Source organism: Nerophis ophidion, linkage group LG27 (assembly GCF_033978795.1).
Source record: "Nerophis ophidion isolate RoL-2023_Sa linkage group LG27, RoL_Noph_v1.0, whole genome shotgun sequence".
NCBI classification, from domain to species: Eukaryota; Metazoa; Chordata; class Actinopteri; order Syngnathiformes; family Syngnathidae; genus Nerophis; species Nerophis ophidion.
In genome coordinates this window covers 22,401,730-22,418,587 of record NC_084637.1, presented here as the reverse complement: position 1 = coordinate 22,418,587, position 16,858 = coordinate 22,401,730, and the positions used below count along the sequence as shown (strand labels likewise).

General features: G+C 37.3%; 1 protein-coding gene and 9 non-coding genes across 10 annotated transcripts in view; 8 read left to right on the top strand and 2 right to left on the bottom strand.

The window, feature by feature from the left end:
* The window catches only part of LOC133544315 (semaphorin-3G-like), a 259,663-nt gene that overhangs the window by 97,658 nt on the left and 145,147 nt on the right, over window positions 1–16,858 (bottom strand). The window contains exon 4 of the mRNA XM_061889521.1: window positions 387–506. Within this exon, the coding sequence (XP_061745505.1) occupies window positions 387–506 (120 nt within the window). The remainder of the gene's footprint in view (window positions 1–386; window positions 507–16,858) is intronic.
* On the top strand, window positions 9,427–9,500 carry trnai-aau (transfer RNA isoleucine (anticodon AAU)). Its single transcript has one exon. It is a non-coding gene; the product is annotated as a tRNA-Ile (tRNA).
* trnai-aau (transfer RNA isoleucine (anticodon AAU)) lies at window positions 11,322–11,395 on the top strand. Its single transcript has one exon. It is a non-coding gene; the product is annotated as a tRNA-Ile (tRNA).
* trnai-aau (transfer RNA isoleucine (anticodon AAU)) lies at window positions 12,621–12,694 on the top strand. Its single transcript has one exon. It is a non-coding gene; the product is annotated as a tRNA-Ile (tRNA).
* Window positions 13,363–13,436, top strand: trnai-aau (transfer RNA isoleucine (anticodon AAU)). Its single transcript has one exon. It is a non-coding gene; the product is annotated as a tRNA-Ile (tRNA).
* On the top strand, window positions 13,948–14,021 carry trnai-aau (transfer RNA isoleucine (anticodon AAU)). The gene has a single exon. It is a non-coding gene; the product is annotated as a tRNA-Ile (tRNA).
* Window positions 14,532–14,605, top strand: trnai-aau (transfer RNA isoleucine (anticodon AAU)). Its single transcript has one exon. It is a non-coding gene; the product is annotated as a tRNA-Ile (tRNA).
* On the bottom strand, window positions 15,491–15,564 carry trnai-aau (transfer RNA isoleucine (anticodon AAU)). The gene has a single exon. It is a non-coding gene; the product is annotated as a tRNA-Ile (tRNA).
* On the top strand, window positions 16,081–16,154 carry trnai-aau (transfer RNA isoleucine (anticodon AAU)). The gene has a single exon. It is a non-coding gene; the product is annotated as a tRNA-Ile (tRNA).
* On the top strand, window positions 16,665–16,738 carry trnai-aau (transfer RNA isoleucine (anticodon AAU)). The gene has a single exon. It is a non-coding gene; the product is annotated as a tRNA-Ile (tRNA).

Sequence of the window (16,858 nt, the reverse complement as noted above, 5' to 3'; positions counted from 1 at the left end):
GTGCATGTTTGAGCTGGAGGGGGCGTCGCTTCCAGCTCGGGCTGAATTTCGGGAGATTTTGGGGAGAAAATTTCTTCCGGGAGGTTTTCGGGAGAGGCGCTGAATTTCGGGAGTCTCCCGGAAAATCCGGGAGGGTTGGCAAGTATGGTACATGGACCAAAATATTGGTATCGGGACAACCCTAATCCCTACTTTCCACTGTCTTTCATTGGTATTCCTTCCGAAATAAAACTCATATGCCGTTACGTCTGTATTAAATGGGATGAAACCCCAGGTTGTCTGTGCAGCTCCTAATGCATCGGAAAACAAAGTTTACCGAACACATTATCACGCTAGTTGGCGCCCGTTACACGCACATACCTGTGTAAATGGTGTGTGTGGCTTACCTCTCCTCTGTGTCCCACATAGATGAAGCTACACATGGGGTGGAAGGCTCCAGTGCCGCAGGCCAGGAGGTGAGTGCGGTTGTACGGTTGCAGAAGACGTACAAAGTTGGCGCATTCCGTCTAAAAAATAAAAAAAAACACAGATACGCAACCATGAGCATACATTGGAGGTGCTGAGAACCGCCGTATCATGCGCATACTCACACGCACCCAGGCAGCTGAATAAATCAAAAATACACAAAGCGCAATAAAAGATGTCATCCCAGCGGAGATAAGCTGATTTTCATGGCTACCAGGGGACCAAAGTTAGTTCTCCACCATTCTTATTGAGACCACATGTTCCAGTAACAAGACCCAAAAGATTGTTGGTGTTGCTGCGGGGAATGGGATAGACTCCGCTTGGCTTGTTGGACGTGAGCCCGAGCGACGCGCGGGTCACACTGGCAAATTTCATCATTACAATCCACGCCGCTTCCCTGGAATTCCAGCCAGGGTGCGGTGAATACACAACAAAAAATGGAGGACAGACAAGAAAAAGGACTCAAAAAAGGAGAAACGCCTCATTAAAGAGATTGTTTTGTTACTAATATGTACAATAGGGGAAAATATGGCCGATCTCGCATGAGAGGAAGAGCGGGGGATCAATCATTTTGCAATGCACTTTGCTGGAAATGATGGAAAGTGCCACTCTACATAGCAACTGACACTGTGGTCAAACACTACTGCCATCTGGGGCTACATTTTTGACCTTTCATGTCTCAGGTAAACTGTGACGAAAGGGGCCATAAGAGTCCCTGTTAACTCATCCTGGACAGTCAAAATAACAATTTTCCAAGTTCAAATAAATTCCAGAAACCCCCAGAATAGCCGGTTTTACATTTTAACATTCAAACTAGGGCTGGGCGACATGGCCTTTTTTTTAATATCTCGATATTTTTAGGCCATGTCACGATACACAATATATATCTCGATATTTTTAGGCCATGTCACGATACACGATATATATCTCGATATTTTGCCTTAGCCTTCAATAAACGCTTGATGCATATAATCACAGCAGTATGATGATCCAATGTATCTACATTAAAACATTCTTGTTCACACTGCATTAATATATGCTCATGTTTTAAACTTTCATGCAGAGAGGGAAATCACAACTACCGTAAGTCAATTGACCAAAACTGTACTTATTAAACAGTTATTAAGCAGTGGCACAAACATTCATGTCATTTCCAAAACAGAAAGTGCAAGATTGTCAGAGACATTTTAAAACAAGCTATGAGTGCACTTTTGTGCATGATGTCACTAAGATAACATATCAAAACAACACTAAATAAAAGTGCACTTTTTGTACTGAACGCCACTACAATAGTTTAAAACAAATAAAGTGTACTTTTGTGCATGATGTCACACAAGATATTTCAATAACTGTCAAATAAAAATGGGCTGCATAATAGGAAATCAAATAGTGTATGTCATTTGCAATGTGGTAGTTTACTGCGGACGTTATCTCCTTCTGTTGTTTACTATTTGTTTCATACGGTGTTGATGTGGAAATGGTTGCTTGGGCATTTTGTTGGTGTGGCACCGAACGGAGATGTTGACATGCGGAGTTTCAAACACTCTTCATTCTCTAGTGGGTGACTTTTCAAATGACTGTAAAAATTTGCAGTAATGCTACTTTTTGTACCAACGCTTTTTCCGCATACTTGACATATTACGGTTGTCTGTTCGACATATTCCCGCTTGAAGCCAAACCACCGCCAGACGATGGACCCCCTGTGGTTTTTCTTGGGAATTAATTCTTCCTTCATTTGTTACCAGATTCGCACCTTCTTTCTCTCATATTACCACTTGCACCACAGCTAACGTTACCCATAACGCTCAAATATACTCGTAATATCGCGGGTTTGTCTCTGTGCAATCTAGAAAATGACTATATCGTGATATTCAAGTATACGTTCTCACCCAGTTGCTTTTAGCTGCGGGCATTAGACTACAGGCTTGTATCACTCCTTCTTGTCTCTCCTTCTCACTGAGACATAAAACAAGTGCACCTTCTTACATACGTCACATACGTATACGCCCTCGCAAAGCAGAGAGTTAGCGGCATCGGTAATGTTAGCTCTGGTACGAGTGGTAATACGAGAGAAAGTAGGTGCGAATCTGGTAACAAATGAAGGAAGAATTAATTCCCAAAAAAACAGCAGGGGGTCCATTGTCTGGCGGTGGTTTGGCTTCAATCGGGAATATGTCGAACATCCATCCATCTATCCATTTTCTACCGCTTATTCCCTTTGGGGTCGCGGCGGGCGCTGGTGCCTATCTCAGCTGCAATCGGGCGGAAAGCGGGGTAAACCCTGGACAAGTCGCCCCCTCATCGCTGGGCAATATGTTGAACAGACAACCGTAATTTGTCAAGTGCTGGGCAAAAGTGTTGCTACAAAAAGTAGCATTACTGCTAATTTGTAGCATAATTTCAAAAGTCACCCGCTAGCGAATGAAGGGTGCTTGAAACTCTGCATGTCAACATCTCCGTTCGGTGCCACACCAACAAAATGCAGAGGCAACCATTCCCAGATCAACACCGTATGAAAAAAATAGTCAACAACAGAAGGAGATAATGTCAGCAGGAACCTACCACATAGCGAAGGACATACACTATTTGATTTCCTATCACGCAGGTCATTTTTATTTGACAGTTATTGAATATCTTGTGTAACATCATGCACAAAAGTACACTTTATTTGTTTTAAACAATTGTAATGGCATTCTATACAAAAAGTGCACTTTAAAATAGTGTTGTTTTGATGTAATTTTAGTGACATCATGCACAAAAATGTACTAATAGCTTGTTTTAAAATGTCTGACAATCTTGCACTTTCTGTTTTGAAATGACGTGAATGTTTGTGCCACAGCTTAATAACTGTTTAATAACTACAGTTTTGGAAAAAATGACTTAGTTGTGATTTCCCTCTCTACATGAAAGTTTAAGATGAGCATATATTAATGCAGTATGAACAAGAATGTTTTAATGTAGACACATAGAATCATCATACCGCTGTGATTATATGCATCAAGTGTTCATTCAAGGCTAGGGCAAAATATCCAGATATATATCGTGTATCGTGACATGGCCTAAAAAATATTGAGATATTAAAAAAAGGCCATATCGCCCAGCCTACTTAACGCATGGTCTGTGCAGTTAATAAAGACAGTTTGACCCTGGAACTGATGAATCCACACTCCACATTGTGAGAATAACCTGGACGGCAAGCAGCGTGGAGGGAAGGCAAGGAGGTTCATCATGTTTTTCCCATCACGCCTGATCAAAGATGGGCTTCTTCTCCATTTCCAAACCGAGAACTAAAGACCTCGCTTCAGTTTCCTACTCAAACAAGATCTGCGCCATCCAAGCGAGCCGACAGAAAGTAATATGTCTGCAATAGGAAGTGAAATCTGTGTGGCCTGCAGTGGAATGAAATGTTGACAATAAAGAAATACGCCTGAGCTCGATCCACTCTGGGATGTCGGAGTTTTACATATGTGGCGAGGTTTTATTGAGGCCATAAAAAAACGTGGAGTTTTTCCTCCCCTTTTTCTCTCTCTCGCTATGGCTTTTCTTTGCCGCAGTAGCTTTAATGTTGCCAAGATTCAAACATAGACATTTGATCAACGGACAAGTAGCTGGGATCAAGAAGGTTTTGTGCGCACTGTGCCAAACATGGCGTTCAAAAGTGCTTTTCCAGTTGACACTCAACGACAGAACCAGGACCGCTGCTTCCAGAGCCATGCAGTGATGGTAAGAAACAAAGCCCAAGTCAGCGGGAAGGGCGACCAATGTGTCCCACATGTCTGACAATAATGGAAACATGTGGTTGATTATGGGGAAATAGGAAATTACATGTTGCTTCATTTATAAAAGGGGTGTTCAAACTTCAGTCACTAAAAAAATCAAAGCATGCATTGACAGTTTTCATTTTCAAAACAATTATATAGATTTATTTGTAATTTGAAGGATCTACTCAAATTTGGTTCCCAGATAAATAAGTTATATATTATTATTATTATTATTATTTGTTTTATTGAACACTGAATCTCTACATCAGCTATATCTGTCGATATTAAGGTTTGTTTTTTATGCCCTTTTTGTCAAAACCCTGTTTTTTTATTGCCAAAACCCAACAAAAATGCAATATTTTCCCAAAAAAGAGTATTTGAAGTGAAGTATTTGGATCCTTAAATCGAACAATAATTCAAAAGAACATTTTCATGTATTATTATTTTCTGAGCAATTTAAAACAAGTGAGGTTTTAAAAAAGAAACCCCGCTAAATTTAGCGTTTTGTTAGTGTTCTTCTGTGTTTAGTGTTTTAGTTCCTGTCCTGTTCTTTTATTTTGTATGTGTTTTCCCATGGCTGGTTCACTTCTGTCCCGGAGCATTTTCCCTCATCTGTTTTCTGTTTGCACTCAATTTAAGTTTAGCTTTTTGCTACATTTGTGGTCGGGAGATTGTTGTAATCTACCCTTTTGATGCTAAGCCATAAAACGCACTACTTTGTGGACGCCGTCTGCTCCGCATTTCCCGTGAGTGTTTTTTTGTAAAAAATGTTTTACTTTCAATACTTAAGTCTCTAGATCAGGGGTGTCAAAGTTGTTTTAGCTCAGGTGCCACATGGAGGAAAATCTATTCCCAAGTGGGCCGGACTGTTAGTTATGTTTTGTTTTGTTTTTGATTCCATTAGTTCCTGTTTCTGCACACCCTGGTTTGTTTTAGTTTCCATGACAACCATTAGTTTCACCTGCCTCATTTGTTTGAACTCACGCACCTGGTGTTAATCATGTCACTATTATTTAAGCCTATAATTGCCAGGTAGTCAACCTGGCAACATCACTCTAATGACATTATTCATCTCTAGCTCTGCCCATGTTGGATCTCTTGTGTTTCTTCGGTCCATGCCATAGTTCTCGTCATGTAAGTGTTTTTATTTCATGTTCAGAGTTCTGCCTTTGTGTTAGTTTTGTTCCCTGCATTAAGTTTTGTATGTCCACTATGAGCACCTTTTGTTCGTAGCTTTTGAATTAAAATTATAACCGTGTATTTGCTTTCAAGCCATGTCCAGTCTAGTTTGTTTTGCATTCTGGGAAAACCATCCTCCAGCAAGCTGCGAAATCCTCGCAGTAAGCTGCACCAAAGTCCACGTTCATACAGCTATTTTTTGAGCAATGACAGCTTTAAAGAAGCTTGGTTATTTATTTTATTGTATATTCTATTTATACATATTAGTGGAATATGTAGTATTTATTACTAATTTTGTTTCATTTTACGTTTCAGTTCTGTTTCTGTATGTAAAATCCTGCACTGCAACAATGTCATTTTCCCATTGTGGAATAAATAAAAATCAACATTGCAACCTTTTCTTGTTACATTTCACCTGCTTGCTCTTTTATTCCACTTTTTTTTTTTTAAGTTTTTGGGGTCTTTTGTAATAGTATTTTACAACTACAAAATCTAAACATACAATTTGATATTATAAATAATTAGTGAAGTAGAAAGATGTAAATAATAAGCACTGTGCAAGCACCCTGCATGAGACCAATTTTGTATTTATTTATTTCATTTGAGAGTAAAAAATACCGTCATTGTCAATAATTCTTCCCAAATGTGTTTTGATCTCTGACAGGGCATTTATTTAAATCTGCTCGACCCACCCTTTCACTCCTTCTTGCAGTGATGGTCCACTAAAGTACGTCTCCTGTCCAAAAAAGTCAACTTTTGCAAAGAAATCCAATTTTTGTCTCACAGGTCTTGTTTGTTTGTTTTCGCTACCGTAGCAAGTCACTCGACAAGCCTCCGCCCACAACACTCGGAGCGTGGGCTCATTAGAGGTGTGCCACCAGTTTTGTGCTCCATCATTCAATCAAATAACGTGACAAAGATGGACGGACAGAAAATATATCCAACAAAAGTCCAAACTTTGATTAAATAACTTTACAAATAGAAGTCTTAAGTTAAAGTACCACTGATAGTCAGACACACACTAGGTGTGGTGAAATTACTCTCTGCATTTGACCCATCCCCTTGTCCCCCCCCCCCCCCCCCCCCCCCGGGAGGTGAGTGAAGCAGTGAGCAGCAGCGGTAGCCACGCTCAGAAATCATTGTGGTGATTTAACCCCCGATTCCAACCCTCGATGCTAAGTGCAAAGCAGGGAGGTAATGGGTCCAATTTTTATAGTGTTTGGTATGACTCGGCCAGGGTTTGAACTCAAGACTTATATCGGTAAACAAAAGCAGGCAGCAGCTCACACCTTCTCATTCTACTATGAGCTACGTGAAGGAGCCCAGAATTGTTTTTATTTAAATGTCCACAATATTTCTGGAAACCTTACAATGTTTTAAATCCATAAACTGATATAAAACTGCATCACATTTAGTAGATGGCCAGTTATTGTGATGTAGAGAAATGCCATATAATATACAAATGCAGATGTTGATGCTCTTCTTAGACCACAGGTGTCAAACTCAAGGCCCGGAGGCCAGATCTGGCCCGCAAACACCTGGAAATGATATGTGTCAATAAAGTACTTAATATTTTCTCACTTAATGTAAAGGAATTTTTTTATTTGACAGAAGAAAAAAAATGTACTGCTCAAAATTGCATTCCTTTTAAACTTTTATAGTATCCAATACTGCAACAAATATTACAATATATTATCATACTTTCCGAACATGTTTTTGTCTAAATAAAATTAAATAAAAATACTTAATTTTACAGAAAATTACTCTTAAAATTAATAAAAATTACAATACATTTTACATTGTTCTTTACAGCATATTACTGTGAAATAGAAAAAATTACTACTGTAGTACTGTGGACAAAATCAAGCATATATATATATATATATATATATATATATATATATATATATATATATATATATATATATATATATATATATATATATATATATATATAGATATAGATATATATATATTCATATCTCAAAAATATATTTAAATATACACGTACATTTATACAAATTGTTGATTTTTTTGTCTGTCACTATTCAATATTTATACATTTAATTGATATATATTTTCAAATCTCAAAAAACATATTTACAAATATGCGTTTATTAATACAAATTATTTATTTATTTGTATATCACATTTCTATTTGTATCTGTATATTTATTAATATATGCATATGATATAAATAAGGTGATGTGAGACAATTCTACTTCCACAAAGACCGCCCTATTTTTAAATCTTAGGTTCCTTACAGGTTTTCATGCGTCCTGTCATGAGGAACATGCGGACAAACTGTTGACAAGTGCTAATATTTCCTAACTCCCTCGGTGGATGCAATTCAGTTAGATTAGGGGTCTAAAAATGTCAGCAGAAAAAAAGTTTTAAAATATGTTACAGCCAAAAAGGTAATTAAATTCTCCGAATAAACAGATTTTAGGACGGCCAATGAATCTAATACTACAAACAAAAAGGCTCCAACTTCCAAGTATATGAAACAAAAGTGACCTACTGTGCATGAATTCAGTTCTATAAAGTTCTAAGTGTTGGAATGAAGTCCTCCGAGCTGCATGGCTGGCTTGTCGCTAGCAGATGTTAGCAGTTAGCCAGCACTGTCAAAACGGACTTGATTTAATGTATGCACAAATCATTTGTTCTACTCCCAGCTCTGTACTTCACCCCCTACTACTACTACTTCTACTAAGACTACTGTACTACTACATAAGTCAAGAGCACACATGTGCCACATGATAGTCAGATGGTAGTAATGAATGAACACTTTAAAAGACTGGAAGCACTTAAACAGCTGCATTGGCCTTCCAGTTCCCCTTTTTGCTTCATGTGGTATAGTATGGTACAATAAAAATAAGATATCTGTTTCTCCAATAAGTACCAGTAGTATGTAAATGACAATCAGCCACTAACTTACTCCATTGCAAAGGCGGCTAGTGACAGCTAATAACGTATTTTCCAAACTAGTATATAAGCCGCACCCACTGAATTTTAGAGGTGAAAAATATTTTCCATATATTAGCCGCTCCTTACTATAAGCTGCGGATATATACGTTGTAAATTAGTTATTTACACAAAACAAAATTGTATGTGTTTATTTACGTCCAATTGTTTCCAAACGGAGTCTGTAACACGGCAGTAAAACGGCTGATTAAACAAAACAGAAATTCCTAAAAGGAAATAATGTAAATAGAAATGATCGGTTCCAGACTTAAACTTTCCCGATCAAAAAACCTTCAGCAACAGCATAGTTAATGTTTTAAGTATTCTAAAATCCTTAACTGTACGGGAACTGTAAAAAAAAAAAAAAAATACCGTCCGTAAAACGTCATTAAAAAGTATTTTAATCCTAGGGCAGGACGGGTATTGCAAAAATAATAATATCAATTATTTGGTTTGATATTAAAATCCCGATGAATAACAGGATTATTCATTCATTAGAAAACACTACTAATTGTTTTACTCACCTTTAAATATAATTGAAAAGATCAACAGATATGAATTAGAATAAACAACCACTAAAAATATTAGTAATACTAACAATAAATTAAATATATTTATATATATTGTGAGAAAGTACAAAACCAATAGCAATAAAAAAACAACAAACTCAGTTTTTCCACTTATTATTAATAAATAAAGAGTCTGAGTCAACGAAAAACTCGAACTTCCTGACTTAGAATAAATATTGTGTGTGTGGATTTGAAAGACTGCGATGAGGTGGTGACTTGTCCAGGGTGTACAATGACTTCCGCCCAATTGTAGCTGAGATAGGCACCAGCGCCCCCCGCAACCCAAAAGGGAATAAGCGGTAAAAAATGGATGGATGGATGGATTTGAAAGAGTAGTGTTATCCCAAACCTAATCCTGACAAATCTTAAAAATCCTGTTAACTTTAGCCAGTAAGCATGTGCTGCTAATCATGCTAAAATTGGGGGTTCCAGTAGTTCAGTCACAAATGTTCACATCCACAGTCATGGTGTAAATGCATTTCACATATGGCCGGTTAGCTCAGTTGGTTAGAGCGTGGTGCTAATAACGCCAAGGTCGCGGGTTCAATCCCCGTACGGGCCAGTCAGATTTTGTTAAATATTAAATGTGTCCATAAAAGTCGGACAAGATTTGATTTGTTGTTTCGTAACTAAATGCTAAATTAGCAGTCTGAGTCAACTAAAATTGCCAAGTTCTTTACTTACAATCAAATATATTGTGTACTGAAGTCATCATCATTGTCCCACTAGCTGCATTGCATTTTACTCATGTGTATTTCATTTTTTTTAATATTCTGAGTGTAACAGCAGATTTCGTCATATTTAATTAAGAAAATTACAATTATTAATAAATAAATGCAAATTGGAAGGAGTCTGAGTCAACGAAAAACTCAAACTTCCTGACTTAGAATAAATATTGTGTGTGTGGATTTGGAAGAGTAGTGTTATCCCAAACCTAATCCTGACAAATGCTAAAAATCCTGTTAACTGTAGTCGGTTAGCATGTGTTGCTAATCATGCTAAGATTGGGGGTTCCAGTAGTTCAGTCACAAATGTTCAAATCCACATTCATGGTGTATATTTTGTGAACATATGGCTGGTTAGCTCAGTTCGTTAGAGTGTGGTACTATTAATACCACGGTCGTGGGTTAGGTCTCCCCATGGGCCGGGCAGCTTTGTTAAATATTAAATATTTCCGTAAATGTCAGAGAAGAATCTGTTTGCTGTTTCGTAGCTAAATGCTAAATTAGCAGTCTGAGTCAACTTAAATTGGCAAGTTCCTTACTTACAATTAAATATTGTGTACTGAAGTCATCCTCATTGACCCACTAGCTGCATTGCATTTACCTCATGTGCATTTAAATATTTTTTTTATATTCCGCATATAACCGCGGATTTCGTTATATTCAATTAGGATAATTACAATTATTAATAAATAAATGCAAATTCAAAGGAGTCTGAGTCAACAAAAAACTCAAACTACCCGACTTAGAATAAATATTGTGTGTGTGGATTTGAAAGACTGCGATGAGGTGGCGACTTGTCCAGGGTGTACAACGCCTTCCGCCCAATTTTAGCTGAGATAGGCAACAGCACCCCCCGTAACCCAAAAAGGAATAAGTGGTAGGAAATGGATGGATGGATGGATGGATGGATTTGAAAGAGTAGTGTTATCCCAAACCTAATCCTGACAAATCCTAAAAATCCTGTTAACTTTAGCCGGTAAGCATGTGTTGCTAATCATGCTAAGATTGGGGGTTCCAGTAGAGCAGTCACGAATGTTCAAATTCACATTCATGGTGTATATTTATTAGACATACGGTCGGTTAGCTCAGTTGGTTAGAGTGTGGTGCTAATAACCCCAAGGTCGTCGGTTTGATCCCCGTACGGGCCAGGTAAATTTTGTTAAATATTAAATGTGTCCATAAGAGTCGGACAAAATTCGGTATGCTGTTTCGTAGCTAAATGCTAAATTAGCAGTCTGAGTCAACTAAAATTGCCAAGTTCCTTACTTACAATTAAATATTGTGTACTGAAGTCTTCGTCATTGACCCACTAGCTGCATTGCATTTTACTCATGTGTATTTCATTTTTTTTTTATATTCTGCGTATAACAGCGGATTTCATTATATTTAATTAAGATAATTACAATTATTAATAAATAAATGCATATTCGAAGGAGTCTGAGTCAACGAAAAACTCAAACTTCCTGACTTAGAATAAATATTGTGTGTGTGGATTTGAAAGAGTAGTGTTATCCCAAACCTAATCCTGACAAATCCTAAAAATCCTGTTAACTTTAGCCAGTAAGCATGTGTTGCTAATCATGCTAAGATTGGGGGTTCCAGTAGTTCAGTCACAAATGTTAAAATCCACAGTCATGGTGTAGATGCATTTCACATATGGCCGGTTAGCTCAGTTGGCTAGAGCGTGGTGCTAATAACGCCAAGGTCGCGGTTTCAATTCCTGTACGGGCCAGTCAAGTTTTGTTAAATATTAAATGTGTCCATAAAAGTCGGACAAGATTTGCTTTGTTGTTTCGTAACTAAATGCTAAATTAGCAGTCTGAGTCAACTAAAATTGCCAAGTTCCTTTCTTACAATTAAATATTGTGTACTGAAGTCATCATCATTGTCTCACTAGCTGCAATGCATTTTACTCATGTGTATTTCATTTTTTTTAATATTCTGAGTGTAACAGCGGATTTCGTTATATTTATTAAGAAAATTACAATTATTAATAAATAAATGCAAATTGGAAGGAGTCCGAGTCAACGAAAAACTCAAACTTCCTGACTTAGAATAAATATTGTGTGTGTGGATTTGAAAGAGTAGTGTTATCCCAAAGCTAATCCTGACAAATCCTAAAAATCCTATTAACTGTAGTCGGTTAGCATGTGTTGCTAATCATGCTAAGATTGGGGGTTCCAGTAGTTCAGTCACAAATGTTAAAATCCACATTCATGGTGTATATTCTGTGAACATATGGCTGGTCAGCTCAGTTCGAGTGTGGTACTAATAACGCCACGGTCGTGGGTTCGGTCCCCGCATGGGCCGGCCAGCTTTGTTAAATATTAAATATTTCCGTAAGTGTCAGAGAAGAATCTGTTTGCTGTTTCGTAGCTAAATGCTAAATTAGCAGTCTGAGTCAACTTAAATTGGCAAGTTCCTTACTTACAATTAAATATTGTGTACGGAAGTCATCCTCATTGACCCACTAGCTGCATTGCATTTACCTCATGTGCATTTAAATATTTTTTTTATATTCTGCATATAACAGCGGATTTCGTTATATTCAATTAAGATAATTACAATTATTAATAAATAAATGCAAATTCAAAGGAGTCTGAGTCAACAAAAAACTCAAACTTCCTGACTTAGAATAAATATTGAGTGTGTGGATTTGAAAGACTGCGATGAGGTGGCAACTTGTCAGGGTATACAACGCCTTCCGCCCAATTGTAGCTGAGATAGGCAACAGCACCCCCCGTGACCCTAAAAGGAATAAGTGGTAGGAAATGGATGGATGGATGGATGTATTTGAAAGAGGAGTGTTATCCCAAACCTAATCCTGACAAATCCTAAAAATCCTGTTAACTTTAGCCGGTAAGCATGTGTTGCTAATCATGCCAAGATTTGGGGCTCCAGTAGAGCAGTCGCAAATGTTCAAATCCACACTCATGGTGTAAAAGTGGTTAACATATGGCCAGTTAGCTCAGTTGGTTAGAGCATGGTGCTAATAATGTCAAGGTCGTGGGTTCGATCCCCGTACGGGCCAGTAAAATTTTGTTAAATATCAAATTCATAAGAGTCGGACAAGATTTGGTTAGTTGTTTCGTAGATAAATGCTAAATTAGCAGTCCAAGTCAACTAAAATTCCCAAGTTACTTACTTGCAATTAAATATTGTGTACTGAAGTCATCATCATTGACCCACTAGCTGCATTGCATTTTACTCATGTGTATTTCTTTTTTTTTTTATTCTGCGTATAACAGCAGATTTCCATCCATCCATCCATTTTCTACCGCTTATTCCCGCGACCCCAAAAGGGAATAAGTGGTAACAGCGGATTTTGTTATATTTAATTAGGATAATTACAATTATTAATAAATAAATGCAAATTCAAAGGAGTCTGAGTCAACGAAAAACTCAAACTTCCTGACTTAGAATAAATATTGTGTGTGTGGATTTGAAAGATTGTAGCTGAGATAGGCACCAGCGCCCTCCGCAACCCAAAAGGGAATAAACGGTAAAAAATGGATGGATGGATGGATTGATGGATTTGAAAGAGTAGTGTTATCCCAAACCTAATCCTGACAAATCTTAAAAATCCTGTTAACTTTGGCCGGTAAGCATGTGTTGCTAATCATGCTAAGATTGGGGGTTCCAGTAGTTCAGTCACAAATGTTAAAATCCACAGTCATGGTGTCAATTCATTTTTCACATGGCCGGTTAGCTCAGTTGGTTAGAGCGTGGTGCTAATAACGCCAAGGTCGTGGGTTCGACCCCCATACGGGCCAGGCAAATCTTGTTAAATAGTAAATGTGTCCGTAAGAGTTGGATAAGATTTGGTTTGTTGTTCGGTAGCTAAATGCTAAATTAGCAGTCTGGGTCAACTATAATTGCCAAGTTCTTTACTTACAATTAAATATATTGTGTACTGACGTCATCGTCATTGACCCACTAGCTGCATTGCGTTTTACTCATGTGTATTTAATTTTTTTATTAATTCTGCGTATAACAGCGGATTTCGTTATATTTAATTAAGAAATTTACAATTATTAATAAATAAATGCAAATTCGAAGGAGTCTGAGTCAACGAAAAACTTAAACTTCCTGACTTAGAATAAATATTGTGTGTGTGGATTTGAAAGAGTAGTGTTATCCCAAACCTAATCCTGACAAATCCTAAAAATCCTGTTAACTTTAGCCAGTAAGCATGTGTTGCTAATCATGCTAATATTGGGGGTTCCAGTAGTTCAGTCACAAATGTTAAAATCCATATTCATGATGTATATATGCAAGAAATGTGGCCGGTTAGCTCAGTTGGTTAGAGCGTGGTGCTAATAACGCCAAGGTCACGGGTTCGGTCCCCGTACGGGCCAGTCAAATTTTGTTAAATATTAAATGTGTCCATAATGTTCGGACAAGATTTGGTTTGTTGTTTCGTAGCTGAATGCTAAATTAGCAGTCTGAGTCAACTAAAATTGCCAAGTTCCTTACTTACAATCAAATATTGTGTACTGAAGTCATCGTCATTGACCCACTAGCTGCATTGCATTTTACTCATGTGTAATTCATTTTCTTTTAATATTCTGCGTATATCAGCGGATTTTGTTATATTTAATTAGGATAATTACAATTATTAATAAATAAATGCATATTCGAAGGAGTCTGAGTCAACGAAAAACTCAAACTTCCTGACTTAGAATAAATATTGTGTGTGTGGATTTGAAAGAGTAGTGTTATCCCAAACCTAATCCTGACAAATCCTAAAAATTCTGTTAACTTTAGCCGGTAAGCATGTGTTGCTAATCATGCTAAGATTGGGGGTTCCAGTAGTTCAGTCACAAATGTTAAAATCCAAATTCATGATGCATATATGAGAGAAATGTGGCCGGTTAGCTCAGTTGGCTAGAGCGTGGTGCTAATAACGCCAATGTCGCGGGTTCGATCCCCGTACGGGCCAGTCGAGTTTTGTTCAATATTAAATGGGTCCATAAGAGTCGGACAAGATTTGGTTTGTTGTTTCGTAGCTGAATGCTAAATTAGCAGTCTGAGTCAACTAAAATTGCCAAGTTCCTTACTTCCAATTAAATATTTTGTACTGAAGTCATCGTCATTGACCCACTAGCTGCATTGCATTTTACTCATGTGTAATTCATTTTCTTTTAATATTCTGCGTATAACAGCGGATTTTTTTTTTTTTAATTAAGAAAATTACAATTATTATAAATAAATGCAAATTGGAAGGAGTCCGAGTCAACGAAAAACTCATCCTTCCTGACATAGAATAAATATTGTGTGTGTGGATTTGAAAGAGTAGTGTTATCCCAAACCTAATCCTGACAAATCTTAAAAGTCCTGTTAACTTTAGCCGGTAAGCATGTGTTGCTAATCATGCTAAGATTAGGGGTTCTAGTAGTTCAGTCATATTCATGGTGTATATGTAACGGAAAGTATGGCCAGTTAGCTCAGTTGGTTAGCGCGTGGTGCTAATATCGCCATGGTCGCAGGTTCTATTCCTGTACAGGCCAGTCAAAGTTTGTTAAACATTAAATGTGTCCGTAAGAGTCGGACAAGGTTTGGTTAGTTATTTTGTAGCTAAATAAACAGTGTGAGTCAACTAAAATTGCCAAGTTCATTACTTACCATTAAATATTTTGTACGGAAGTCATCGTCATTGACCCACTAGCTGCATTGCATTTACTCATGTGTATTTTTCATTTTTTATATTTTGCGTAAAACACCAGATTTAGTTGACTCAGACTGCTAATTAGCATTTAGCTACGAAACAGCGAATCAAATTTTGTCCAACTCTTATGGACACATTTAATATTTAACAAAACGAGACTGGCCCGTACGTGGATCGGACCCGCGACCTTGGCGTTATTAGCACCACACTCTAACCAACTGAGCTAACCGGCCATATGTGTCTCAAACACACACCATGAATATGGATTTGAACATGTGTGACTGAACTACTGGAACCCCCAAACTTAGCATGATTAGCAACACATGTTAATCGAAGGAGTCTGAGTCAACGAAAAACTCAAACTTCCTGACTTAGAATAAATATTGTGTGTGTGGATTTGAAGGAGTAGTGTTATCCCAAACCTAATCCTGACAAATCCTAAAACTTCCTGTTAATTTTAGCCAGTAACCATGTGTTGCTAATTAAGAAAATTACAATTATTAATAAATACATGCAAAGTTGAAGGAGTCCGAGTCAACGAAAAACTCAAACTTCCTGTCTTAGAATAAATATTGTGTGTGTGGATTTGAAAGAGTAATGTTATCCCAAACCTAATCCTGACAAATCCTAAAAATCCTGTTAATTTTAGCCAGTAAGCATGTGTTACTAATCATGCCAAGACTGGGGGTTCCAGTAGTGCAGTCACGAATGTTGAAATCAACATTCATGGTCTAACTAGGTGTACATATGGCCAGTTAGCTCAGTTGGCTAGAGCGTGGTGCTAATAACGCCAAGGTCGTGGGTTCGATCCCCATACGGGCCAGTCAACTTTTGTTAAATATTAAATGTCTCCATAAGAGTCGGACAAGATTTGGTTTGTTTTTTCGTAGCTAAATGCTAAATTAGCAGTCTGAGTCAACTAAAATTGCCAAGTTCTTTACTTACAATTAAATATTGTGTACTGACGTCATCGTCATTGACCCACTAGCTGCATTGCATTTTACTCATGTGTATTTCATTTTTTTTTTTTATTCTGCATATAACAGCGGATTTCGTTGTATTTAATTAAGAAATTTACAATTATTAATAAATAAATGCAAATTCGAAGGAGTCTGAGTCAACGAAAAACTCAAACTTCCTGACTTAGAATAAATAATGTGTGTGTGGATTTGAAAGAGTAGTGTTATCCCAAACCTAATCCTGACAAATCCTAAAAATCCTGTTAACTTTAGCCATTAAGCATGTGTTGCTAAACATGCTAAGATTGGGGGTTCTAGTAGTTCAGTCACAAATGTTAAAATCCACATTCATGATGTATATACGAGAGAAATGTGGCCGGTTAGCTCAGTTGGTTAGAGCGTTGTGCTAATATCGCCAAGGTCGCAGGTTCTAATCCTGTACAGGCCAGTCAAAGTTTTTTAAACATTAAATGTGTCCATAAGAGTCGGACAAGATTTGGTTTGTTATTTTGTAGCTAAATGCTTAATAAACAGTGTGAGTCAACTAAAATTGCCAAGTTCCTTACTT